This window comes from Peromyscus maniculatus, chromosome 3, assembly GCF_049852395.1.
Source record: "Peromyscus maniculatus bairdii isolate BWxNUB_F1_BW_parent chromosome 3, HU_Pman_BW_mat_3.1, whole genome shotgun sequence".
Taxonomy (NCBI): Eukaryota; Metazoa; Chordata; class Mammalia; order Rodentia; family Cricetidae; genus Peromyscus; species Peromyscus maniculatus.
Window position 1 is genome coordinate 38,532,998 of NC_134854.1, and position 25,931 is coordinate 38,558,928.

Consider the following 25,931-nt stretch of genomic DNA (forward strand, 5'->3'; position numbering starts at 1 on the left):
CCCCATCATAGGCCCTAGGTTCCAAAAAGCCAGCTCATGCACCAAGGATAGGTCCTGGTCCCACTCTCTGGGGGCCTCCTAAACAGTTCCAGCTTGAACAATTTGTAAGTCTTAACAAAGATTTTTTAAAAGCACCTATAAGCTGGGTGAATATAATTAACTACAATGAATTGTACAACTCGACTAAAGGCTCTGTCATCCCTCCCTCATCCCCTCCCTCATCCCCTCCCTCCATCCCTCCCTCCCTCCTCATACCCTCCTTCCTCCCTCCATCCCTCCTTTCCTCCCCCACCCAGGCAGAATTTTGCTCTTAGCGCAGGGCTGTCTCAAGCTCATGACCCCCATCCTGAGTTACAGGCGTCACCACCATACCTGGCTGCAAAAGCAGATTCTGAATGTATTCATCACAAAACATAAATTAAATGAAAAATTTAAGGTCATGGATATGTTAATTATCCCATATTGGTTAATATCCAGTACACAATATAAGTGTGTGCAAATATTAACAAAAATTAATTTTAAAAGAATCTAAACAAAAAATTTGAGATGCACAATGTAGCATAACTCAGCTTTCATAAAATAACAAAACCCTTGATACAAACCAACAACATGGATAGAATGTGAAGACATTATGTTAAAGGAAGTGAGCCAGACACAAATGTAATTATTATACAACTGCAGTTATGTAAGGGTCATTGCTATTTGATGCTTGGGAGAATAAAGAATGGGAAGTTATCTAGATATGGAGTTTCAGTTGAGATGCAGAGGAGACCTGGAGATGAACTGGGTAATGGCTGTAAAGCAGTGTGAATGTACTTAATGGGCCTTAGGTACTAGATACCAACAGTCATTAAAATGGTAAGTTTTACCAGGACAAAGAAAGCAGTAGGATTTTTGTTGTCACATCTGCCCCCCATCCCTATTCCTTTCCCCGCATCTCTCTTTTTGCAGTACTGGGAATTGAACCAGGGCTTTACACTTGCTAGAATTTTTGTGTTTTTCTGCTTTTTGTAAAATGCACAAGAGGCCAGCCAAATGTCTCAGCTGGTAAAGGCACTTATCACCATACTTGACTTGGGAACCCATACGGTGGGAGGAGTCAAGTTTTAATTGGATTCAAGGCTCACTCCATGAGTTAGAACATGGCACTGATAAAGTAGCCAAGAACCTCAGATTATGCAGGTCACGGGCGCTAGGGAAAAATCTACTATTGTTCTGCTAAATGCACATAGCAATGAGATGACTCCTAATGATGAACTGCTACAGCCCTGGATCGGTGCATTGCTCAGCCCTCATTAGAGAAACTTCCTGCAGTAGATGTAATTAGTATGGAGACCCACACTGAGCAATGTGAAGAGAATGAGAAACACTGGAGCACTCAGCTCTAAGTGGGATATTCTGTCAATCCTTGCTCCCAGCCAGACTCAGGGATCTATATATGACAGGAGGTGGAAAGATTAAAAAAAACCAAAGGTGGTGGATGGCTCCAAGGAAGCAGCGTTTCCAGACACAACAGGGCTGGTGCACGTTCGAACTCAGACTGTGACAGCACACACAGGGCCTACCTACACAGGCTCCAGCTAGACAGATCCCAGCGCTGGGAGGGGGGCGTGCACACAAAGCCCCACCCCTAACCAAGAAGCTGTCTGCAATTGCTCTCTGCTGGGAGAGGGGAAATCAGTTTTGTCTAACGGAATGCTACTGAGTGTAACACACCTGAGTCAGCCCCTGTGCCCAGGAGGTGCCGGCTGACACAGAATGGACTCCATTATTTTTGTGCACTATTTGTAGTGTTTTGTTATTTTTTATTTACCAGGTTTTTTGTTGTTCTTTGTTTTTTCTTTCTGAGAGTTGAGTAGGTGGAGACAGTGAGGATCCTGGAGGAGTTGGGGGAGGGGAGGAATAGGATCAAAATATATTGAATGGAAATGTTCTAATGTAAGACAAGACAGACAGGAAAACATTTCAGCCTGTTAGTACAGGCTGGTGAAACTGAACCTCCTATCCAGTGAAGTATGTGACTAGCACTTTTAGGAACTCTCAATTACTTTTGAAAGACGTAAAGAAGTGATATCACTTCACATTCTTAAATCTCAGAAGCACTGCACTTAACTTAGATGTGAAGAAACCCTATTTTGTAGATTTTTTTTAGATTTTATAACATTAAAGACACAATCTAGATGAAATAGTATAAAAATTAGGACACCGCCTCAGTCGGGCTGGTGGCTTCTAGAGTCCCCTTGGCTGTGAGGAATTGATGCTACCGGATGAGCAGCCCATCCCAAGGCTGTAGATCTGTGAAAAGGCAGCTTAAAGTTCAAGGTGCTGAATAAACTCTACTGGCTACTTGTTCTATTTTATGTTACTTTTTATTTTATTTTATTCTGCTCCTACCTGACAATGTTTTTTTTTTTCCCAATATTCTACACTAATAGAGCTTTCAAGTACAGAAAGCTCAAGAATTCTAATGTATTGTTATGACAGCAAACAATTTCACAGCAGTATTCCTTTCAACATTTGGGGATTGTGTCTGTTGGCTAAAAATGTGCAGTTTGTAAAGTTGAGCTATTTGGAACTTGCACACTCTAGAAGTTTATTTAATTTTGTCAATGACATTATCACATAAGCCAAAGCAGCTGTTACCAAGACTGGCCACCGTCAAGATGGAGAGGATATTTATATTTGATGCCAAAGTCGCTAATTCTATTCATGTCTCCTAATCCTGCTCACTCCTTACATGTTGTGAAAAAAATCCACTTCATGTATGGACTTAATATCTTCATTAAATAAGAGTGTAATAAAGCTACCCCTCCCCCATTCAGTTTCTCTTTCCTCTCCCTGTGCTTCTTGCTCCTGTTTCTCTATCATCTTTCCCATTTCTTCATCCCTCTGAGGTCAGCTTCATCCCATTCCACCCTCATCTGCTGTGTTTGGGTGGGAATGGGAGGAAAAATTAGAAAAGACAGACCACATAATGAAGAGCACATGCTGGGATTTGTGGTGCAGTGAGGAGCAACCTACATGGCCTACCAGGCTAGGCACAGGAGAGTCCCCACGCACACGATACACACATGCCTTTTACTTGCTAAAAGCAACTATTTCTCTACTTTCGCCTAATGCAGAAGCAAAAACCCAACAAGGTGAGAACATAAGGAAAAGCAGCAGAGATGAAAAGATAGAACATAACCCCAAGCCAAGAAACTCAGTATCCATAAAACTGTACTTTGGGGAGGTTTTGTTTGTTTGTTTGTGACAGGATCTCACTATGTAGCCCCGGCTGTCCTGGGAACTCACTCTAGATGAGGCTGGCCTGGAACTCACAGTGATCTGCCTGCTGCCTCCTGAGTGCTGGGATTAAAGGCATGCACCACTACACCCAGCTAAAACTGTAACTTTGTCCTGTGTATTCTGCAGAGTCCTTCATTTGTGCACTTAAGCCCTGCACTCACTAAATTCTAGACTTTAACATGCCGCTTGTATGGAAAATGACTCTCCTTTAAGAACCTTTTCATTCTAAAGAAAAGGTTCATTCTAAAGAATTTCCTTCTGCTTTGTGAATGAGGGGTCTGGGCGACTGCGAGTTGGGGACCAGTGGAGGAGTGGACAGGGGCTCCCTTCTGCTCTGGCAACATGAGTCTAACCCAGTGGTGGTTTTAAACACCTGCTGCCAGTCTGTGGTTTAATTTACAGAAAATGATTCTAAAATTTTCCATTTCATGGACAGCAGGGGGGAAAAAGGCCAAATCTTTTAATCCCCATGCTCAGGAGGCCAAGGCAGGTAGATCTTTGTGAGTTCAAGGCTACCCTGCTCTACACAGAAAGACCCTGCCACAAGCAAAGCAAAACAAACAACAATAACAAAAATAACTGGGCTGGCACAGTGGTTAGTAGCATATACTGCTCTTGCAGAGGACCTGAGTTCAGTTCCCAGTACCCACATCAGGTGGATCGCAAGTACCTGCAATCCCAGCTCCAGAGGTTCTGACAGTGTCTTCTGGATTCAGAGCACCTGCATTCATATGTGCACATAACATATACATACATACATACATACATACAGAATGAAAACAAATAATTATCTAAAAAGTGGGACAATGCAGTGACGCAGTGGATGGACTAAAGGCATTCAGGAAGGTGTGTTCAGTGAACCCCACTTAAAGGGCAAATAGTTCTGCCCAAGGCTGACTCAGGCTTGAAAATCATTGCTCCCAAGTTAAAGACCCCTCCCTGCCCGCCATGAAGTCAGCATGCCCCCATTTTTATTTGTTTTGTCTTGTTTTTTAAAGTCCTTATTGTCTCCAAGATTAGTGCACAGCCTGGTCGAAGTGGAGGGGATGACCAGCTGGAAATCCACAGGCCTTCAGCATTTCTATTGGAACCAATGTTTGGGTAACGTTCAGAATCACAAAATGCTGCACCTGTAAAGGACATCACGGATCTCTAATCTGATCTCCACACGGGTCAGAGGACAATATCAAGCCCTAGCTGCCTGGGGGCATGAGAGTCAGCAGAAGGCTCCTCACCAAGGTTCCCTGGCTGCAGTCCCAATGCTCTTTGAATTCTCACATCTTGGTATCTTTTGAGATGATCATGGTAACAAGTTGAATATTTATTTTAAAATTATATGTGACTGATAAATCACATATAATTGTTACTGTATCATCTTTTTGTATACATTAGCCATCATCGCAAATGATTTGTATCAACTGTCAAAATACACATTAAACCCTTAAACATGCAAACATGATCAAAACAGTTCCGTTAAATGTAGGGGCAGAAGAGGTGGTGACAAGCAGCAGTGGTTCAGCTAGGAGGAGGGGAGGGCCGAGGGGGAGGGGAGGGCTGAGGAGGAGGAGGGGAGGGCTGAGGGGGAGGAGGAGAGGGCTGAGGGGGAGGGGAGGGCCGAGGGGGAGGGGAGGGCCGAGGAGGAGGAGGGGAGGGCGGAGGAGGAGGGGAGGGCTGAGGGGGAGGGGAGGGCCGAGGAGGAGGGGAGGGCTGAGGAGGAGGAGGGGAGGGCCGAGGAGGAGGTGAGGGTCGAGGGGGAGGGGAGAGCTGAGGAGGAGGAGGAGAAGAGGGCCGAGGGGGAGGGGAGGGCCGAGGAGGAGGGGAGGGCTGAGGAGGAGGAGGGGAGGGCTGAGGAGGAGAAGAGGGCCGAGGGGGAGGGGAGGGCTGAGGAGGAGGAGGGGAGGGCTGAGGAGGAGGAGGGGAGGGCTGAGGAGGAGAAGAGGGCCGAGGGGGAGGGGAGGGCTGAGGAGGAGGAGGGGAGGGCCGAGGGGGAGGGGAGGGCCAAGGAGGAGGGGAGGGCTGAGGAGGAGGGGAGGGCTGAGGAGGAGGGGAGGGCTGAGGAGGAGAAGAGGGCCGAGGGGGAGGGGAGGGCTGAGGAGGAGGAGAGGGCCGAGGGGGAGGGGAGGGCCAAGGAGGAGGGGAGGGCTGAGGAGGAGAAGAGGGCCGAGGGGGAGGGGAGGGCTGAGGAGGAGGAGAGGGCCGAGGGGAAGGGGAGGGCCGAGGAGGAGGGGAGGGCTGAGGAGGAGGGGAGGGCTGAGGAGGAGGGGAGGGCTGAGGAGGAGGGGAGGGCCGAGGGGGAGGAGGGGAGGGCCGAGGGGGAGGGGAGGGCCGAGGAGGAGGGGAGGGCTGAGGAGGAGGGGAGGGCTGAGGAGGAGGGGAGGGCCGAGGAGGAGGGGAGGGTGGGGCTGTTTCACCGCTTTCGATAACCATCATCAGTGGTGTCTTCTCTCTGCCACCCTAAGTAACAGGAAAGAGCCCCAATTACAGATAACATCAAAGCAGAAACAGATAGGTTAATGCTTCACCTCAGAATGTTACATTAAAAAACCTTTAAAATAGGATTCAGGGGGGACACTATCAATGTGTTTCAACACTGGTTATTAGAAGTACATTATTTACTCCAGTTCAGATATTTTCTTAGCTATCAGCAACAGTGGACATGACCTTTTCAAATTATTAAAGGTTTACATGCTGATGTGTATTTCAGGAGATAAACTTTGAAGTCTTTTAAAAGTCAATTTCTAAGAGTATAAAGACAGGCCTTCAAAAGAGATATGTGTTGAATAAATTATTCACTAGAACAGAATTAGTTTGGTATTTTTATGTTCCATAACTGAGCAATGAACTAAAAAACTGAAAGAATGTTTTAAGCTAAATTCTACAATTGGAATTACATAGATTATATGACAAACACATTGCATATTATATATAACATACAATGTACCTATATCTTATATGCTATATAAATTCATATTAATATATTATTCAAAATGCCAAATGTAGACAAAACAAACCTCTAAGGGATGCAAGTTATAAAACAGGTAAAATCAATTTAATCATCTCAGCTTAAAATGTATTTTAAAAAAATGTATAGTCCTCAGTTATTCATGAATTCCACCTTTGAAAGTTACTCATCAAAATTTATTTGTGAGGCTAGAAGAATGTCTCAGTGGTTAAGAGTACTGGCTGCTCTTCCAGAGGACCTGGGTTCAATTTCCAGCACCCACATAGAGACTCACACCATCCATGACTCTAGTTCCAGGGGATCTGATGCCCCCTTCTGGCCTCCAAGGGCACCAGGTACACCCGTGGTGCACAGACATACATGCAGGCAAAACACTCATAACACATAAAATAAATAAATAAAATTAATTTGCAATCTGTGTTAGTGTTCCACAAGTATGATAAATCCCTGACATAATCAACTTGTCATTTTGGGGTTTCAGTCCTTTTACTGATGGAACATAGGGTGGAGAAAACTATCCACCTTATGGCTGGAAGTGAAAAGCTTGGGGTCCCACAATCCTCATCAACAGCAAGCCTTCAAACACCTGCAGCATTCTTCAGGTGACCTTTGCCCAGGACCATCTTAAAGATTCCATAGCATCCCAGAAATACCAATCTGAGGACCAAACATATAACTCACAGCATTTCAGATCTACACTAAACAACTCTAAAATCTCTGGGGTCATTTAGGGCCAAATACAGAATAGCACATTATTTTTGAGTTACCTAACACTATATTCCTAGCTCAAGTGAAAGATAATGCTCTGCCTTCTTTTAGGCTAATGCCATGCTTTTACCACCTGTGTGAGTTTTGTTGACAGCAGAGTGCTGAAGGGGTGTCTGCAACGTGCCTGATGGAGAGGATAAGGATTGCTGCAAGCTTCTGTCAGGAATTTATCACGTAGTTCTCTTAGCCATGAGTTCATCAACCATATATGCTTAATAAGGTGTCTTTGCAGAGAAACACAATAAAAACAAGATTATATTTGGATTAGTTGAAAAAAATTACAAGGCCAGTCTTCCAGAAACCTAGACCTCAGGGCCCTGGTTCAACACAACATTCGCTGATTGAGCACTTGTGATGCCTTTAGGATGCATTTACCACAACTAGCAGGAATGAAGATGAGGCCATAAGCCATACTTCACTGTTGGTAATTTCTTTATTATATTTTATTGTTTGTCTTGTTTCAAGAATATAAAAAAGAAACCAAGATTAATTTCCAATGTAAGACATACATACATATGTCTTGTTTCTTCAATGTTGGTTACATCAACTTCTCCAAGTCTCTGGAAATTTAACTAGCTGACAACAAAATGAGATGCCACAGCCCATGAATCTCCTGGATCCCTCACCTGCCTTCATTTGGCGCAGAGTTTATAAGAAAACATTGTGGTGATAAGTACTGGCTAACGGACATCTCAAGGCTCCTGTGGAATATTCCAGTTCTGTTAACATCTAACCTGAGATTCAGGTTATATGAATGAGCAGATGGTTATATATGTCCTGTAGGCTATTGAACAGCAGATTTTGAGCTATTTCCGGTCTATACTTTCTTTTTTGGTTAGAATCCTTAAAATGATCCTAGAGGAGGAGGAATCTGTGTCTTTGTCCAAAGACTTCCCCTGGTTCCCCCCTGATCTAAGCACTGATCTAAGCACCAGGCTGTTCTCATTAAGGCTCCAGTGTGTTGCCATTCTCTCTGTGTGGCATGGGAGAAAAGGGATCAATTTCCAGCTACACCTTCTCAAAACCATCAACCCACTGGCTCATTACTGCTCAGGTCCCTTCTGTGCTTAACTGCATGGGCAGGTGGTCACAGCGGGACAGCACTGTGGCGGGCCTGGCACAGCTCTGGCACAGCACTCTGCCCCAGGGGTTAGAAACTCCAGGGGTGGACTGGGCCTCATTCTTGCGGTAGCTGCTTAGTGTCTGCCTTGTCATTAGGGAATAACGATTTGCTTTATTTTAAGACAGAGTCTTGCTGTGTAGCTCAGGCTGTTCTTGAATTCCTGATCCTCTTGCCTCAGCCTCCTGTGTGGAGATTAGAGGGGAAAATCACCACACCCATTTGGGGACAATGATTTTTTTTTTTAAGTTGAGAATCCTGAAGATCACATATCAGTGTCCAGAAAACTGATAAACGAAGCAATTTTCTACTTTCACTTTAAGAATTTCAAGTGGCCCCTGGACAGGCAGCAGCCTGTTTCCAAAGGTACACAGCCTTTTAGGTAGAGCTAGGACATGAGGCCTTGACTAGGTGGATGTAGAGAACTGAAGAGTCAACAGCTGCCCCCAGAGAATAAATCCCTCATTCAAACAGGTGAATGATGAGCCATGTCCAGATCAGAAAGCTGTGCTTCTGTCATACTTAGAAAGTTAGAAATGTTTAGGATTTCATTAGAAAGTCCTCCGTCCACACGGGGAGATGACATGAAGAAGAGGCCTTCAGTGTCTCCAAGAAAGGGAAGGTGGTTTTGTTTGTTTGTTTTGTTTTGATTTGTTTATTAGTGTAGCCCAAGTTCTCAGGAGGGTGGTGTGTATTCAGAGAGTATTGTGGTGATATTGTGTCCTCCAATATATTGTGCACCCTAATAAACTTATCTGGGGTCAGAGGACAGAACAGTCACTAGATAGACATAGAGGCCAGAAAATGGTGGCACACACACCTTTAATCCTATCACTTGGCAGGCAGGGATCTGTCTGGATCTCTTGAGTTCAAGGCCACACTGGAAAACAGAGCCAGGCATGGTCGCACACACCTTAAATTCCAACACTAGTTAACCATGGACAGGAAGTGACAGAGCTGGGCAGGAAGAGGAAGTGATGCCGCTGGACAGAAAGCAAATCAGATGGCAGAACAGCAAGGCATATAGGCGTGCCTAGACAGGAAGTAGCTCGCCTTTGGAAGCTGTAGAGTTGGCAAGGTGAGGTTAGCTATGGCTTTCTTTATTTCCCTGATCTCTCAGGTTTTCACCCCTATATCTGGCTCCATGTTTTTATTAATAAGACCATTTAGCACGTTGTCTATAGAGTATCATTAGAATATTATTAATAAATAGATCAGCAAGGTTTTGGCAAGCATGTTGCATATACGGTCTAGCATCATATTGACTAAACAATGATTGAATATGTTCTTGGCTGGTAAACATAGATTTGCTCTCTCGCTTGTTAATGTCCCAGAATCTCATCCTATGTAGGCCCACTTTACAAGGTAACTTTTAATATGTTATTCTTTCTCTTTAAAATTATCCATTCATTTCTCTCTTGCAGCACGGGATGCCATGACTTGAGTTGAGGAGGAGAAATGAAATTGGATATTTTTAAGGGGGAGCTAAATTTTTGGTTTAAAATTGGTTTGAATACATCGAATGGAACAAAAAGGAAAGAAATGTGAAGGCTGGAAGAAGTTGGAAGACAACGAGGCATAAGGTGTATTTGACAATGTTTTTATATACCACATTTCTCCCTTGTACATGCTATTTCTATATGAGGAAAGAACCTTAATCCCTCCTGCTCTGAAACAGGAATGGGGCCCAGCAAAGCTAATGATCATTATGTCCTGTTGAGGTAGCGCCAGGTCTGGTATCAGAAATAAACACAGTCTTGGGCACAGAGAGTGAGCCTGCCATGTTTTGAGAATTTGAATAGGGTAGTTTAGCTAGAATTAAGAGGTTATAGAGAAACGTCTTAGGAAATTTGGCTTGAGAAATAAATGAGAGTTGGATGTGGTGGCACATACCTGTCACCCAGCACTTAGGAGACAGCGGTAAGAAAATCAAAGAGTTCAAGGCCACCTGAGCTATATGATACCTAGTCTAAATAAATAAGAGATAGATTACAGAGTGCCCTAACTAGTACAAATAAAAAATGGGTTTATCTGTGTCTGTAATGTTGAATAAAATCCTTTTTAGAAATCTTACGAGAGGTCAATATGCACAATAACTTAATGGAAGCAATCTTCTGCCCCCGGCTCCTGGGCAGAATGATGAGGACCGGACAGCAGCTGGCTGTGAGAAAGACTGATGCCCTTCCAAGTGTTTTAGGCACCGACAATTATATATCCTATGCTGTCAGAGGAGAAAACCCAGTATCATTTCCCTCTTCCAGTTTTCTTCCCTTTTACAAACAGATGAAGGAGGGAAAGAAAATGTTCTTTTAAAGAGCTGCCCCTTGTTCTGATCAGGAGCAAGTGAAAGCACGTAAGAATTCACAGAAAGTCTAGTCTTCAAGGACAGGAGGTCTTTGGTGCCCCAAACTAGTGAGGAAACGGTGTTTTCCATTTCAAGTCACATTTAGTGGGAAGAAACTCACAGACATTTAGACTTTTAAATCCTTTCCCCACTAGTGGAGGGCGGTATAATTAAGTGCTGTACTTCGAGCATTGGTATTACAATTGTTTTTTAAACAAAAGACTTTACTTGTGCTTTACTAAAAACCAAGACGGTGAATCTTGAATAGCAGACGTGCCACCCACGGCAGGCATTCTGTTGTGTGTGGTTTTGACTGAGGAGGGATGACAGCGGCTTTTGGCCAGCTGCATTTGCGGACCCTCTCCACCTCCTGTGCGGCTTCTGTCACTGGTGATGCAAATGCGCCCGCCCTTTTCTGGGAACACAGAAAGCCTGAGTCAGGCGGGCTCTGGCTATTAAAGCGCTGGGTCGGGCGGGGCAGCAGGCACTTCAAGGATGAGGCTTCCCGGCTGGTTCTGGCTGAGCTCCGCGGTCCTCGCTGCCTGCAGAGCAGGGCAGGTGCACAACCTGACCGAGGGGCTGGAGGATGCGAGCGCCCAGGCTGCCTGCCCTGCGAGGCTGGAGGGCAGCGGGAAGTGCGAGGGGAGCCAGTGCCCCTTCCAGCTCACCCTGCCCACGCTGACCCTCCAGCTCCCGCGGCAGTTCGGCAGCATGGAGGAGGTGCTCAAAGAAGTACGGACCCTCAAGGAAGCCGTGGACGGTCTGAGGAAATCCTGCCAGGACTGCAAGTTGCAGGCTGACGACCATCGAGACCCGGGCGGGATGGCCTCCGACAGCAGAGTCCAGGAACTGGAGAGTCAGGTGAACAAGTTGTCCTCGGAGCTCAAGAATGCAAAGGACGAGATCCAGGGGCTGCAGGGGCGCCTGGAGACGCTCCATCTTGTAAATATGAACAACATCGAGACCTACGTTGACGACAAAGTGGCAAATCTAACGTTTGTGGTCAACAGTTTGGACGGCAAATGTTCCAAGTGTCCCAGCCAAGAGTTAAGCCAGCCACAGCCGGGTAGGTGCAATGAGGTTCTTACCATTTGTTCGTGAATGCTGTATAGAGAGATAGTGGCCATAAACATTAACCCGAGGGAGTAAGTTAATAAGCCTTTCATCTATTGGTTACAGAAGGAGAAACAGGTATTTTCTCAAGTGAGAAGTGGTAAAGGATCTAATTACGAAAATCCTATTAGTTGTATCCAATAGAAACACTTTCAGTCAGTCTCTAGACTTACACAGGAGCAGAAGCAGATTCCTCCCGGGGTTGGTGCATTTAGCCTGTCTCACTGTGTCAAGATAGATATTGCAAAGTTCCTGGCTGTGCTTACTTAGGTCACGGAAATGAGGTGTTGGGTGGTGGCGGGCCACTTCTCAGAGCAGCAGGTGGTTTTGAAAGGCTTTCACAAACAATCTGCTGTGCTCTCAAATACCTAGTGAGAATGGGAGATTTTATACATAGAATAAAAGCAGCTTCATGTGTATGCCAAACTTTTTGGTTTAAGACTTAGTGGCACATCCAGCCTCACCATCCCAATAATACTATTTTTAAAGACCACAGACTAACGGCCTACTGTGCCCATGGCATTGTCGACTGTGATTCCTGAATTCCCAGGACCTTTGCTGATGGTCTTGCCACACCCTACCTAGCAGGCCACTTCTATGTTAGGATCTGTGCTCATCCTGACTGTGAGGTTAATGGGACATAGTAGAGATCACTTTCATGTGGAATCTCCTGGAGGTCATGGTGTCAAGGACCACTGTCACCAATGACCCTGGTAGCCTGGATGGAATTCACTCTGCATATCACCAGGTAGATGCTGATGTTTTAAGTGACATCACAAGGTGTATATTAGGTATGGCACTGCACAGTGATTTGTAATGATACAAAAAAAGATTCTATTACTTTTCTCCTAAATGTTTTAGAAAATGAAATATTACGAGTTAGAAATACACATAGATTTTTGTGCCTCACAAGTATCTTACATTAAACTTACTTTATTTGACTCAAATTTTTATAAAAATTGACTGGGAATGAATAGTTAGTCTCTGATCTCTACAAAACCCTGTTGACCGATTATACTGCGCACAATCACCCTGATGCTTCATCTAGAAATCAAACTGTGAAGCATTGGTTGACTATGCCTTCCTGAATAATAAATTCAGAATAATATTGGTATATTATTGGGGAAAGCATTTTTTTTTTACTTGAACCTCTTTATATAGTTGTCAGGTAAAATGAAAGTGAGTTTCTGAGCAATGTTGCGGCAGGGAGAAGGTTGACCCTTCATTTGGAACATATCCTAGAACATTTTCTGATTGTGTCTAGAGTGCAGTCCCAGGAGACTTAGATTCATCTCAGCTTTAGGACTGTGGAAAGTGATGGTTATGAGAACAAGTTCTCTGTTAGGCAGATTTGACTTTATGTCCTAGCTCTTCACACTTGTTTGAAGTGGGGAAAATCATCGATCTTCTCTGAGACTAATGACCTTGTAAGCAAGCTGGCAGTAACACCTACCGCACAAGGCTGATGGGTGGATTCAACCCCAAACATCACAGTGCTTGGCCAAGCTTCTGGAGGTAGTTGGTCATCGTTAAACCTTGTTATAGTTGTTCTACTGTTGTTTGTTGTTAGCACTGCCACCGTTACTACCAACCATGACAGTCCTGTTACCCAGGTCCTGGTGAGAGTATCAGAGCCAAGTTCCATTATCACCATTAACTAACTTATCAAATTGTTTTTGAGTCTAAGAATTCTTCAGATGCATAACTTTTATTAACAAAATTCCATGCTTTTCTCTCTTCCTTCTTTCAGTTCAACATCTAATATACAAAGATTGCTCTGACTACTATGCAATAGGAAAGAGAAGCAGTGAGACCTACAGAGTCACACCTGATCCCAGACACAGTAGCTTTGAGGTGTACTGTGACATGGAGACCATGGGGGGAGGCTGGACCGTGCTGCAGGCTCGCCTTGATGGAAGTACCAACTTCACCAGAGAATGGAAAGACTACAAAGTAGGCTTTGGAAACCTTGACCGAGAATTTTGGCTGGGTAATGATAAAATTCATCTGCTGACCAAGAGTAAGGAAATGATTTTGAGAATAGATCTTGAAGACTTTAATGGTGTCACACTGTATGCCTTGTATGATCAGTTTTATGTGGCTAATGAATTTCTCAAATACCGATTACATATCGGTAACTACAATGGCACAGCGGGAGATGCCTTACGTTTCAGTAAACATTACAACCACGATCTGAAGTTTTTCACCACCCCAGACAGAGACAATGACAGGTATCCCTCTGGGAACTGCGGGCTCTACTACAGCTCAGGCTGGTGGTTTGATGCATGTCTCTCTGCAAACTTAAATGGCAAATATTATCACCAGAAATACAAAGGTGTCCGCAACGGGATTTTCTGGGGCACCTGGCCAGGTATAAGCCAAGCACAGCCTGGTGGCTACAAGTCCTCCTTTAAGCAGGCCAAGATGATGATTAGACCCAAGAATTTCAAGCCATAAATTGCTAGTGTTCATCTCTCCAGGCACTCACTATCTAAAGGCAATGAATTCCTTCTGACCTTTATCATATGCTTGAGTTTATATTCCTTTCCTATGGCTGAAACACTTCCTTTTAAACTTCACAGCTTTTAAATAAAGCTAAAAATAGCTAAAAAGACCACTTTGTTCCTGTTATACAAGGAATGCTTGAAAGCTCTGGAAATATTGACAATTATACATTTTATTTTCAAACCCTTTAATTTTTATTAGTTGAAAAGGTTTCCTACTATAATTATTATTTTTTACAATTAAAAAACTAAATTATTCAGCAAGCTAAATTCTATATAAGCAACTTTTATTTTTACTAGAGCTAAACATGCATATTTGAAAATATATCAGTCTTTTCAGGCCAAAGTTATTCGTGTATCTGTAGCCAAGAACTGTAGTATTTTGTTTGAGCCAAGAAGACCTTAAAGCATTTTATTTCTCAAAAAAGAAGCGGGGTGTGGGAGTGTGGAGGGGGAGTAATATGTGTAGCTAAAATTATTCATTAATATTCATGAAATGTATAATATGGCATTAAAATACCTTAAAATTCGGTAAAATAATGTCTCTTCCCCATCCAAACTGGAAACTGATGGAACCCTGAAGACTTTGGTTTAGAGGTAATTCATTCACTGTCTACAGCCTGTCAGAACCTGATGCAAATGCTGCTCTGCTCTACATGCACAATAGTTTCTAATGTAAGGTGCTAGACTACTGTAAGGCTTCCTCGGGGGAAAGGCATAGGAGGGTGAAAACATCTATTTATACTTTGAAAGCCAATCCTATACCCAAAGCAATACTATTGTTGAGGGATCAACTTCCTAGGAAGCTGACTTTTCTAGAATAACTTTATTTATTTAAGATGAATTTTGAAATAGTTCAAATGTTATACATTTTAATCCTAGTCAATTGCTTATTTCACTCTCAGAAATTCAAAGAAAAAAGTATACACACACACACACACACACACACACACACACACACACACTCCAAACATAAGTTCCTAGAACTTGGAGAATTCCTTAATTGTGTAATGCCAAAGATCATATCACAAGGCTTTAGGAGCAGTTTCATTTTTATCATTCTGAAAAGGGGCCCCTTCAGAGAGAAACAACCAGCTGCACATTTTAAAATGCTTTTGAGTGGAATGTGAAGTGTTATATGTGGTCAGTCTTATGAAGTAACTGACTGTACAGTATGCAATGTGTAAGCAACAACTATGATCTTTAAAGTTTTGGTGTGGTTTCCAATATACTAACCAAGCTTTAAAATATATTTGTGAAGATTCAATTTCACTTATTCTTTGCATACAATTAGGGAGAACAGTTACTGACTTTACTACTTAAATTTTTGAATATGTAGCCATTGTAGAAAAATCTTTAAAAGGTACAAGATATTATTTTAAAAATATGAAACATGAAGTTTTAGGTAAATACAATGAAAATGAATCTATTGTTAATATAATTAAATTACTAGAGTAATGTAAATACATGCTAATTAAGTGACCAAAATATAAAATGTAGATTTCAAAGACTGTTTACCTACTTGGTAGGATATTGAATGTAAGTGGCATAATTGACTTTATTTTTTCTTTAAAAAAAAAGACCAAGAAGATTTTGATATTATACAATATACATGTTTCCAATCCGTCTACTCTATATAACTGTATAGGTCTAAGGATGTTTCAGAAAAGTATACACACATGTGTAGTGTGTCTTTTTCAGGGAAGTTTGGTGAATAACATGTAAATTATCTTTGCACATGCCATGGATCAAAATGTTTTTTTCTATTATACTCTTATGATGTTTTTCTAATGAGCTCTTTAACACAGAAATTTACTTTTGAAATCATTTTCTGTCACTCATTAAAAGATATATTGTAGATTTTGATAATCTTTAAACTGTTTACTGAAATAGTCCTTTGTCTTAATTGTTCACTAATATATGCCAATGCTCATAAATGTATACTATTTGCAAATATATATTTCTACAGTCTTGGTTTTATTTGGGTGATTAACACTGATTTTAATTATTACTTTATTGCTGAACATTATTATCCTTTAAAAATGCTGAGTGAAACTAATTTCTTAGGAATTTGGCTGATTCATATATCACTGAAAGAAAACGTAATTTTGCTGATAAGTAGTAATGCACCAAATGTATTCATGTATCTGATGAATAGAGCTTGTATATGCAGAACATAAGAAGCATATGAACCACAATATTGGCTGGTCTTCACAATATTGGTAGCTTCCTCTCACCCCTCAAAAAGTTTTAAAGATAAAAATGGATGTATGTAGTTACAATAAACTCTTGTCTAAAAATTTTCTTCACTGATGTATAATTAAGGTTATGTTTCATGTCTCTTTAAAGCCTGGAAAAATAAAATACTTAATCTTCATATCTATCCTTCAATATGAAAACATGGCTTGTAAAGTGACATTTACATATCTATTATTATCTGAAAAGTTGAATTGTATTTACCTAGTCTAGAGAATATCCTGCATCTTTAAAAAGTACTGAGTATTATTTCTTTAAAAGGAAGTGAAGCAGATAGAGGAACATCGTTATCTATTTCCTTTTAAACGCTGTTAACACACCCTCAATACAGAATTTTCAGTTTGTGGCATTTAGCTCTCTCTCCTCTTTGCTCTCATTCATGTTACTGACAGGGTTAGCACTCCTTTCCTTACGATGCAGACTCTTAGCAAGGTCTTCCTTACTGACTGTGAAGAGCCAGAAATGAGAAAACAGGTTCACTTGGAGAACCCGGCAAACAGCACTCCCCAACATGATTGAGTCTCCCTCCCTTAGTGTTTGTTGACGCTCTCTTTGTTTGCCTGGAAGACACTGTTGCTTTCTTTGCTAAAGGAATGGTTTAATTTCTCCAAACTCCCCCATTCTACACAAATCTTTAACAAGGGCATGCTCTGATATCAAGCATAAAACCACACAGGTGGTAAGGTCTTTGCACACCCTTGCCAGTTTAGCAAGAATGTGAAGGAAGACGTATTTACACAGATTTTGAGGTAGTGTGACAAGGAAGAAGAAATTTTAGAAGTGGTTGAGTTTGTTGGTGTATGTACATTCAACAAAATTATCCATTCAAAGATGAGTCAAGGAGAAATGTTTTGCTCTAATACTTTGCCTACCTAATTAACATAAACCTATATTCAATGGCAGCTTATGTTAATAAAGCTGAGAAGCCAGAAATGTCTTAAAAATCAAAGACTTTTTGGAGGTAAGAAGTCTGTGTGGAGTTTGCCTTAATTAATTTAACAGATACTTGCATGTGTTCCAGAAAGTCTCCTTGGAGGATAGGGTGTACTATTGACCAACACAGATAAGCCCTGCACTCTGAGTTTAAACAAGGAGAAACTTTCGTGAGGAAAGAGCAGGCAGATGTGAGAGAGTTAGAGGAGGTGCTAATTAGTACAGGGTATTCAGGGGAGACCTCTCTGTGGTGATGACATGCTAACAGATGTAGAGAAAGGACTAAGAAAGATGAGAAAATATCTGAGAAGAGCAAGTTCCAAGCCAAGGGAGCAAGAAGCATCAACGTTTGGAGTCTGGAGAGCAGTTGGCACATTTGAGAGTCAGCAAAGGGACCCATGTGTGAAAAGCAGAGTCTAGCCTGCTGGGGTTAAGAAAGTAAGACAAGAGAGAAGCGTAAAGGGCTGTGGGTGAACAGAGGGGAGCGCCACTGTGCCTTGTGAACAAGGATGCTTCTCATGCTGAATAGATAGAAAGTGATGTTTTGAACAGAGGAGGGACATCATCTCCTCCAGTTCAAAAAGGATGGCTCTCTTGCTGTGGATAAAGGGCTTTTCCAGTATGATAGTGCTTACACTACGTTGCTGAGGGAAGACAAAAGCACAGACTTCAGTGTTTATGGTGAAGTCCATCTGTTTTGAGGTGGATCTGACAAGATTTGATGGTCAAAGTCAGTTGTGGATAGCAAAATAGATAAATGAAATAAAAAAAAATAGAGGTGTCACCTCAAACCTCTACTTCAGACTGAGTAACTTTGGAAGATGGAGCTGTCATTAACTGAAACGAGGAAGTCGTCTGCAGAGGGAATCTGTATGATGAGTGAGTGGCTAAGCGTCAAGTGAGGGTTGGCAGCCACAGTTTAGAACATGTGAACTTCAAACACCTCCAGGTGGAATTCAGGAAGAACACCTCAGGTTTAGAAATGCATTTGAGAGTTGCTCAGTTACAGATGTGATGAATCCATGGGACCAGAAAAGATAACCCAGTAAATAAGTGGACACGGAACACAGATTTTTCTGCAGGAGACTGGACCAATTCACCTTGCAAAGAGGTTGGAGGTAAAGAGTAACCAGGATCCAGCCATCCTGTGATTGCACCAGAGAGGTCTCAGGGATGTCTCCATCAGAGGGAGGATTTCACTCCCACAGGACGGCGTATGGGTTCTAGATCATTTTAGTTTCGGATTTGCTTTTCATGCTAGCAAAAAAGTACTTTCTTACTGAGTCTTGTTGTATGTCTTAGATACCATTATGGTGTTAGCAATGTTCTTCTGTTGAATTAATTGCTGTCTTAAAAACAAGTGTGGTGTTACACATTGGAAAATACTTATTTTGACTTGGAAAATCATCCACCATAAAAGAAGGAGTCAATGACCTTTCAGAGCCTCAGATTCTGTCCCTCTGGGACTCCAAGTTTGTTGACAGCATACTATCTAGTTTGACAAATTATTTAATATCATTAGGGTACAACATTGTCATGATTACGAATAGTTTAACACATATCAATTTTAGTCCTTTTTTTTAAAGAGATATCACTGATGTTGAATTATTTCTTTCACAAGCATTTTATAAGAGTTACCCAAGTTAGAAGTGGCCTGAACTCAAATTCCGAGTCCTTCTCATCATATTAGCCCTGGATGAGGATGACGGCATTGTGCACCAACCCTGCATGGGACACGCTCCCAGGACACTTCCAGCATTTGCTGTTCTCGGTGGTAAAGCTGCACAGGGAGGCAATGTCTTCCATCTCACACACAGAAGCTTCCCGGGAGGGAAGCTGTCTACCAACTGTCAGCCATTTGTGGGCCATCATCCATTTCCAGCTTTCCTGACATTCTTGGTGTATTTCTAAGAAGGACTAATTTTCTACAGAAATGCTCAAACAGTGACCTTCATTATCATTCCTCCTTGACTTTCTTTTAAATCTTAGAAAATGGAAAATAACTCCAAATTATATCTTGTTTGAGCTGAAATTGTATCTTATTAAAACAATTATATAATTTTTTGGACAGGAGACATTTTTAAATTAATGTATTTTCAAGGGTGTTAATGTCCTACTTAACCTCGTGTTTAAAAACTGTCCTCCTGAAGCTAAGTCAGATTTGTAACAGCGCTGACAGAAAGGGCAATCAGATCCTCATGCTGTCCAAACACTACTTGCTCCATGGTTACATGGCACGATTCACTGCTAGATACATTTTGCTCAAACACAAAGTACTTTGCAAGTTATCTGAAAGCTGAACAACTTCTTGTGGAAATGCCAAAGTTCTTATTTTCATTTGTTAAAGAAAACAATTTTTATAAAGCTTATCACTTGAAAATAAGTGATTTAGTGAGGGTTACTTTAAAAAAAATTCTATCCTATCTGAGCAAATGTTTAAAATTTTTTGAGATTTCATTTATTTGCATTTTATGTGTATGAGTGTTTGCCTGAATATGTGTGTGTGTGTGTGTGTGTGTGTGTGTGTGTGTGTGTGTGTGTGTGTGTGTGTGTGTGCAACGTGCATGCAGTGCTCTTAGTGGCCAGAAGAGTGTGTTGGACTGGAATTACAGAGGATTGTGAGCCTACACATGGGTGCTAGGAACTAAACCCAGGTCCCCTGGAAGGGCAGCCAGTGCTCTTAACTGCTGAGCCATTGCTCTGGCCATTTGGACAAGTTTTAAAACCCAATTAAGCCAACTATTAGATCTCCCCCTCTGAGGGACCCAGACAGTAGGGAATTGTGGAAGTGTGGGGATCAGGACAGATACGTTCATTGTAATTATGGGGTTGGTGTTTAACAGGCTGAACTTCAGGTAGAGATTCTCGACCTGTTTGCAGTGGCTCCACACCTCCACAGACATGTCAGGGTTGTCAAAGAAAGCAGGCCTGGAGAAGTTGAGATGATCTGTAGCCTGAAACACTCTCCCAACTAAAAGAGCTCAGCTTTTCTAGATCTTCGGGTCTTTTACTGAGAGAAACATTTGATAATCACTCCTTCTCTGCCACATGTCCCTTGAGGGCTTCCGTCGTGAAATAAAATAGGATAGTTGCATGATGGTTCTAATACGTAAATATGAAATATGAAAATACCAAGAACTCAGGTTGACTTTATATGAAAACCACATTCAGAAACACAGAAGCCTCTTTTTTACATTTGCTTTTAAAAGTGATGATCATGTGTATCCACTCTTTTGAAAACCCATCACAGCAGGGGCGAGGTTACAGAAGAAGTGAGCAAGCGCTGCTTGGAAGTGAGAGGAGTCAGTACAGTAGAGCAGGGGTGAGGTTACAGAAGGAGACACCAGTGGAAGTGAGATCCTTTGAGAAAACGCTGGGACCCCAGCTGGCCTTGGAAAATGGCTAGAATTCTGAAGCACAGCACACTCCCTCCTGGGTACAAAGAGAGCGCAAAGGCGCCAGCAGAGTGGAAAATCCAGGAACTAATTTGGCTGTAGCACGTGGGTTCTGGCAGGAAGCAAGAACAAAAGGAATGGTGGATTCGATTGCTGAGGGATTTGACTGTTGGGGACGAGGAAGTGGCAATGATCAAGCCAGGGGAACTTCAAATCTGAGTGTTTATAATTTCCTCCTGCTGACTGTAGCGATGCTGGGTGGGAATCTTCTGGAAAGAAGTCTGAACACTGCTTCATAAAACAATGAAAGGGCCAAAGATGTCAAGAAGAAAGTGGGTGGAGACGCAAAGAAAAGCACAGCCTGAGGGTGGGGCGGCCAGCGTCTGGAGCTCTTTAGGGTCTGGGAGGCATTTGAAGTTTCCCCTGCTGATGAGGAATTTTAGGCAGTTTTGCACTGGATGAGCCATGAAACTCACGCCTCCTTTTCCTGAGAGGACACCTTAGCAGTGCCAAGTGGCTTCTCAAGGCTTTCTGCAGGGAATCTACATTTCCTGCTGGTCAAGGCAGTGAAGGAAAAAGTTTTATTCTACTCACACATAGGTAGCCCATTGAAGGGCTCCTCCAGTGGTCTCTCGAGTGAGGGAGGGGGCTGCTGGTGATGTGAATACAGAGTTCCTGTGTATGGATTCTAGGGGTAGGAGAGAAAAGACCAAAAAATCCTGAAATAATGTGAGGCCACCACAGTAAGCAGAGCGGTAGCTGTAAGGAAGAACATGAGCTGAAAGCAATGCTCTGTCAGTAATCTAAGTCAATCCTCAGAGAACTAGCAGGCTCGCTGGCAGCTAGCACACAGCTAGAACTAGGAACTGTTTTGTTCAGTCATTCCCACACCACCTACTGATCTTTTCCATCAAGTTATTAAGATTTAAGCTATCCAAAGCCTGTTCATGCCCGTTACAGGTAGTAAAACTGTCTTTAATTCTGAGGACTAATAAAGCTAATTCTTGTACATACACCACCCCCATTCACGTTTCTGACTCTACCCAGGTGTCCCTGTTTGGTTCAGTTTGGTTCATGTGGGTGAGAATATGAAAAGTACTTTTGTGACAAAAGACAATGGACTTGGCATTGGGTTCTAAACTCGTTGCTGGTGTCTCTTTCCCATTTTCCTTCACACTAACTGTAGCAGATGGAGCAAAGGTTAAAATGACTCAAATCATCAAGGTCCTATGAGAAAACACAAGAAACAAATTTATAGCCTCAGAGTAACAAAGGTCTTTCAAAGTGTAACAAAACCCTGGAGCAGCAAAGCAACCATTGATTCAAGTACATAGAAAGATAAATTTCCACACAGGGAACAAACCCCGAGAGCAAACTAAAAAATTAGTCGATAAACTAAAAGGCTTTTATAAAGTATAATATATAAAGAATTCCTATGGGTTTATAAGAGAAAAGTCAAGCCACCTAGTGAAAAATAGTTGTTAAGAAAGGAGGTGGTGGTACACACCTTTAATTCCAGCACTTGGGAGGCAGAGGCAGGCAGATCTCTGTGAGTTCAAGTCCAGCCTGGTCTACAGAGCAAGTTCCAGGACAGGCACCAAAGCTACACAGAGAAACCTTGTCTTGAATGAAAAAAAACAAAAAAAGAAAGAAAGAAAAAACAGAAAAGAAAAGACATGCATACACAAAGGAAGCACAAAGGGACCTCTGCATTAACCACATGCCTAGTTTCTACAAAGCTGATGCATTCCATCTGCCCTGCAAGCATGAGCTAGCTACACCTTGTTCTGTACAACCCGATAACGTGATATGTGTGAGTCACCTAGCTTTAGTTTCCTGCTTCTCAACTCATCCTTCCTTTGACCTCTCCAGCTACACCTTTCAAATACAAGCTAACCAATCCAGAGTGCATATCCCATCTGCTTTAAGCAACTCGGAGCCAGGCACTAGACAACCAGCCCCCTGCACATAACACCCCAGAAACCACAGGAATTATTCAGACTGGCTGTTCCTAGAAGCCTGTTTACCCTGTCTCACCTGCTCGTCAGCTCAGACACCACAGTAAAGTTTCCTCTCCAGTCTTTCCTTTCTGTCTGCCTGCTCATCTACTCTAGTACTTTGCCCCTGGCCCCTACCCCATGGTATCATCCTCTCAGGAACTTCGAGTAATAAAATATTTCTGTGGTGATCATCTCCTGACTTGTCGGCCTTCCCATACTTCAAATTTTCTATTACTATGTTATCTTTGTGTGTGTGTGTGTGTGTGTGTGTGTGTGTGTGTGTGTGTGTGTGTGTGTTGCCATGGGTTCTCATGTAGCCTAGGCTGGCTTCGGGTTTTCTATGTAGCAGAGGACACCTTAAATTCCTGACCCCCCTGCCTCCACCTCCCAAGTGCTGGGATTAGACAGGTATGTGCCACTGTGCAGACTTACCCAGTGCTGGGAACTCTGAACCCAGGGTTTTGTGCATGTTAGGCAACCACTCTGCCAGCTGAGCTACATCCCTAGCCCAGTATGCTGTCGTTTAGAGTAGTCTGATATATAAACAGAAGCTCCACTCTACTCATTTCAAGGTAAATATAAGGGCTATGGTAAAATAACACCACCCCCACATAACAACGGTCAAAACATTACAGGACATATAACGACAATGAAAGAAGAGGCCATGAATTGGAAAGAGAGCAAGGAGGAATATATAGGAGAGCTTAGAGGGAGGGAAGGGAGAAATGATGTAAATATATTATAATCTCAAAAATAAAAATTATTAAAAAACATTACATGGCACGCAGAGCTGGTTGGAAAAAGGGAGACCCATTTATGGTTGTAAATTGTTACAATCTCTAGGGAAGGCATTGTAACAATGGAGACACATTTCAAATACACAGACTATGTTCCAGCAATTCCATTTCTGGATATATAACTATGTTTTAAAAACAGGATCTGGAAGAGATATTTGCATATCATGTTGAGAGAAGCTAAGAAATGGATGCAGCTGAAGTGTTCACTGACATGAGAGTGTGTAGTCACAACAGGCGTCATTAATCTCAGGGTGAAAGTCTGACCTGTGCTCCAGCATGGGCAACCTTGATGACACCATGCTAAGCGAAATAAGTCAGCTACCAAAAGAAAAAAGATCTGTGGTCACACTTACAGGGGTGATGTGGAGCAGCCACGCACAGGGAGATGGCGGGAAGAGGTGGTTTCCAGGATCTCCAGGAAGGGGAAATGGGTACTATTTAATGAACTTGAAGTTTCGGTTTTGCTGGTGGGAATGCTCAGGAGAATGTCGGAATAAAGCAATAGGATGCTCAGCTTCACTATAAACTTAAAAATTGATACATTTTATCATAAAGATCCAGCAACCCCACTGTTAGGAATTTGTCTCTTTAATCTGATAATCCCAGTGTGAAATGGTGCATAAAAGGCTACTCAATCTATCATTGTTTCTAGTTGAAACATAAGATTGGAAATGACCAAAACTCTCAGGACAGAGAATTACTTAAAATGTGTTATACAAAATATTATGTGAACCATAAAATAATATAAAAATAAATTTGTATGTGTAAAATGCAAGTGTGTATATTGTAATATCACTTCCTTGTTTGTGCATAGACTTCGTGTTATGCTACATAAAAGATGGTTCATAACCATTGCTCTGAGGGGTGGACATCAGATAGTGGAATGGGATAGGAGGCTAACTTTCATTGTATATGGTTTTGTGCCCTTTGAATTCTATGCTACGTGCATATTTTACAAATTAAAGATTAGCTTTACTTTAGAAGTTAACCTCATGGTGGAATCAAACTCTGCTGTGAAACTTTTGAACTTCCCAGCCTGGGCGCATCTCACTGCTCAGCACTGACAACCTGATCTTGCTGTGAGAGTGACTGATGGTATTATCTTCTCTTCCTTTCTGGTCCGACTCATTAACTAGTGTCCTCTGCAAATCTGCTTCCCAAATGGTCCAATTCCCAGTCTAATTCTGCTTTGTTTATTGCCCGGGGCTCTACCTATGGATGTCGATACCTTCTGACCATACATTCATACATTTAATTGAAAAGGGTATTCTTGATTTCAATACTTAAGCATCCAGTTTCAGTTCCCAATATGAGTAGTTCTTCGAATGCTAATGGTACACAAGACATACAATTTCAGAGAGTCACAGCTTTCCAAAGCCAACTTATTTCCCTGCAAGGAATTTTCTTTCTTGAAATATTTCTCCTAGTCCTTATTTTCAAAACCAGTATCTGTTCACAATAACTACTAAAACCAAACGACAAAAACAACAAAAGAAAACCAGCATCCAATTTTAAAGTCCTCTCCTCCAACCCTGAGGATGGAACCCAGGGCCTCACACAATCATGCATCCTAACACTGAGCCTACACCACCAGCCATTTTATAATACTTTGAGACAGGATTTCCATAAATTGGCTAGGATCGCCTTGAACATGATCTTCCTGTCTCTACCTCCATAGCTGAGAGTATTACACCATCACACCCACCACGTAATGTTTAATCGCTTTCTTATAACAGATAAAATATCAATGAAAAATAGAAGCAACAAAAACTATTGAACTTGAAAACACACACACCAGTGTACATGCTCACACCCCATGGGAGGCCCACATTATGTCAGGAAACATGGAGACACAGATAAAGCAAAAGGGAGGAAAAGAATCCATGTAGATGAGGGTCACATGGTGGTTACTCCATTTTCCTGCATCTTACCCTTGGGCCTGATGAACTGTAGATGTTCAGGGAAGATGTTGAGTGTGAGAAGGTAAGAGCCCTTCAGGTAGGAAGGGGTGAGAGGGGAAGAAGCCCTTCGGGTAAAAGGGGGTGAGAGGTAAGACAGTCCTTCAGGTAGGAAGGAGGGAAATGCTAAGTCTTGCCTGCCCTGGTTTTTATTGTTCTTTTGACTTCCACTTGCTCCTTTTTAATCAGTTTTTTTCCCAGACCATTTTTCCTGACAGCAACCCAGATTCCGGGCCAGAACCAGTCTTCCTGTCTGGTGAGAGTGAGGCCACCTCACAAAGGACCCTCTCTTCGCTGGCCCTGTTCTGCAGTGTACACTTCACTGGCAGGATTCAGAAGTAGTGATCTGCTCTAGAACAAGCAATAGGGCCCATATAATGGTGATGCAAATAATCTTTATGAATGGACACAGCCGTGTAGATATCTAAATATTGAAGTGCATCCCTGGTTCATCTCAAGTTCTCCTTCCATAATGAAAATCATTTAAAATCTC

At 42.3% G+C, this 25,931-nt stretch overlaps 2 protein-coding genes across 7 annotated transcripts in view; one reads left to right on the forward strand and one right to left on the reverse strand.

The window, feature by feature from the left end:
* The window catches only part of Ccdc146 (coiled-coil domain containing 146), a 156,188-nt gene that overhangs the window by 80,863 nt on the left and 49,394 nt on the right, over window positions 1-25,931 (reverse strand). Inside the window, exon 4 of one of the 6 annotated variants that reach the window (XM_076565955.1) lies at window positions 1,814-5,742. The exons of the other annotated variants lie outside the window; for them this stretch is intronic. The gene's annotated coding sequence lies outside the window, so the exon portion shown is untranslated. The remainder of the gene's footprint in view (window positions 1-1,813; window positions 5,743-25,931) is intronic. 6 annotated transcript variants of the gene reach the window in all.
* On the forward strand, window positions 7,858-16,476 carry Fgl2 (fibrinogen like 2). Its single transcript, XM_006991056.4, has 2 exons — window positions 7,858-11,548; window positions 13,346-16,476. Exons 1-2 carry the CDS (start codon window positions 10,978-10,980, stop codon window positions 14,050-14,052), a joined length of 1,278 nt encoding a protein of 425 aa, XP_006991118.1. The 5' UTR covers window positions 7,858-10,977; the 3' UTR covers window positions 14,053-16,476.

What these genes read in the sequence shown, in the direction of transcription:
- Fgl2 (XM_006991056.4), top strand. Translation starts at nt 10,978, where the DNA reads ATGAGGCTTCCCGGCTGGTTCTGGCTGAGCTCCGCGGTCCTCGCTGCC. An exon ending in GTTAAGCCAGCCACAGCCGG is followed by an intron (nt 11,549 to 13,345) that starts GTAGGTGCAATG and finishes TCCTTCTTTCAG; the next exon opens with TTCAACATCTAATATACAAA.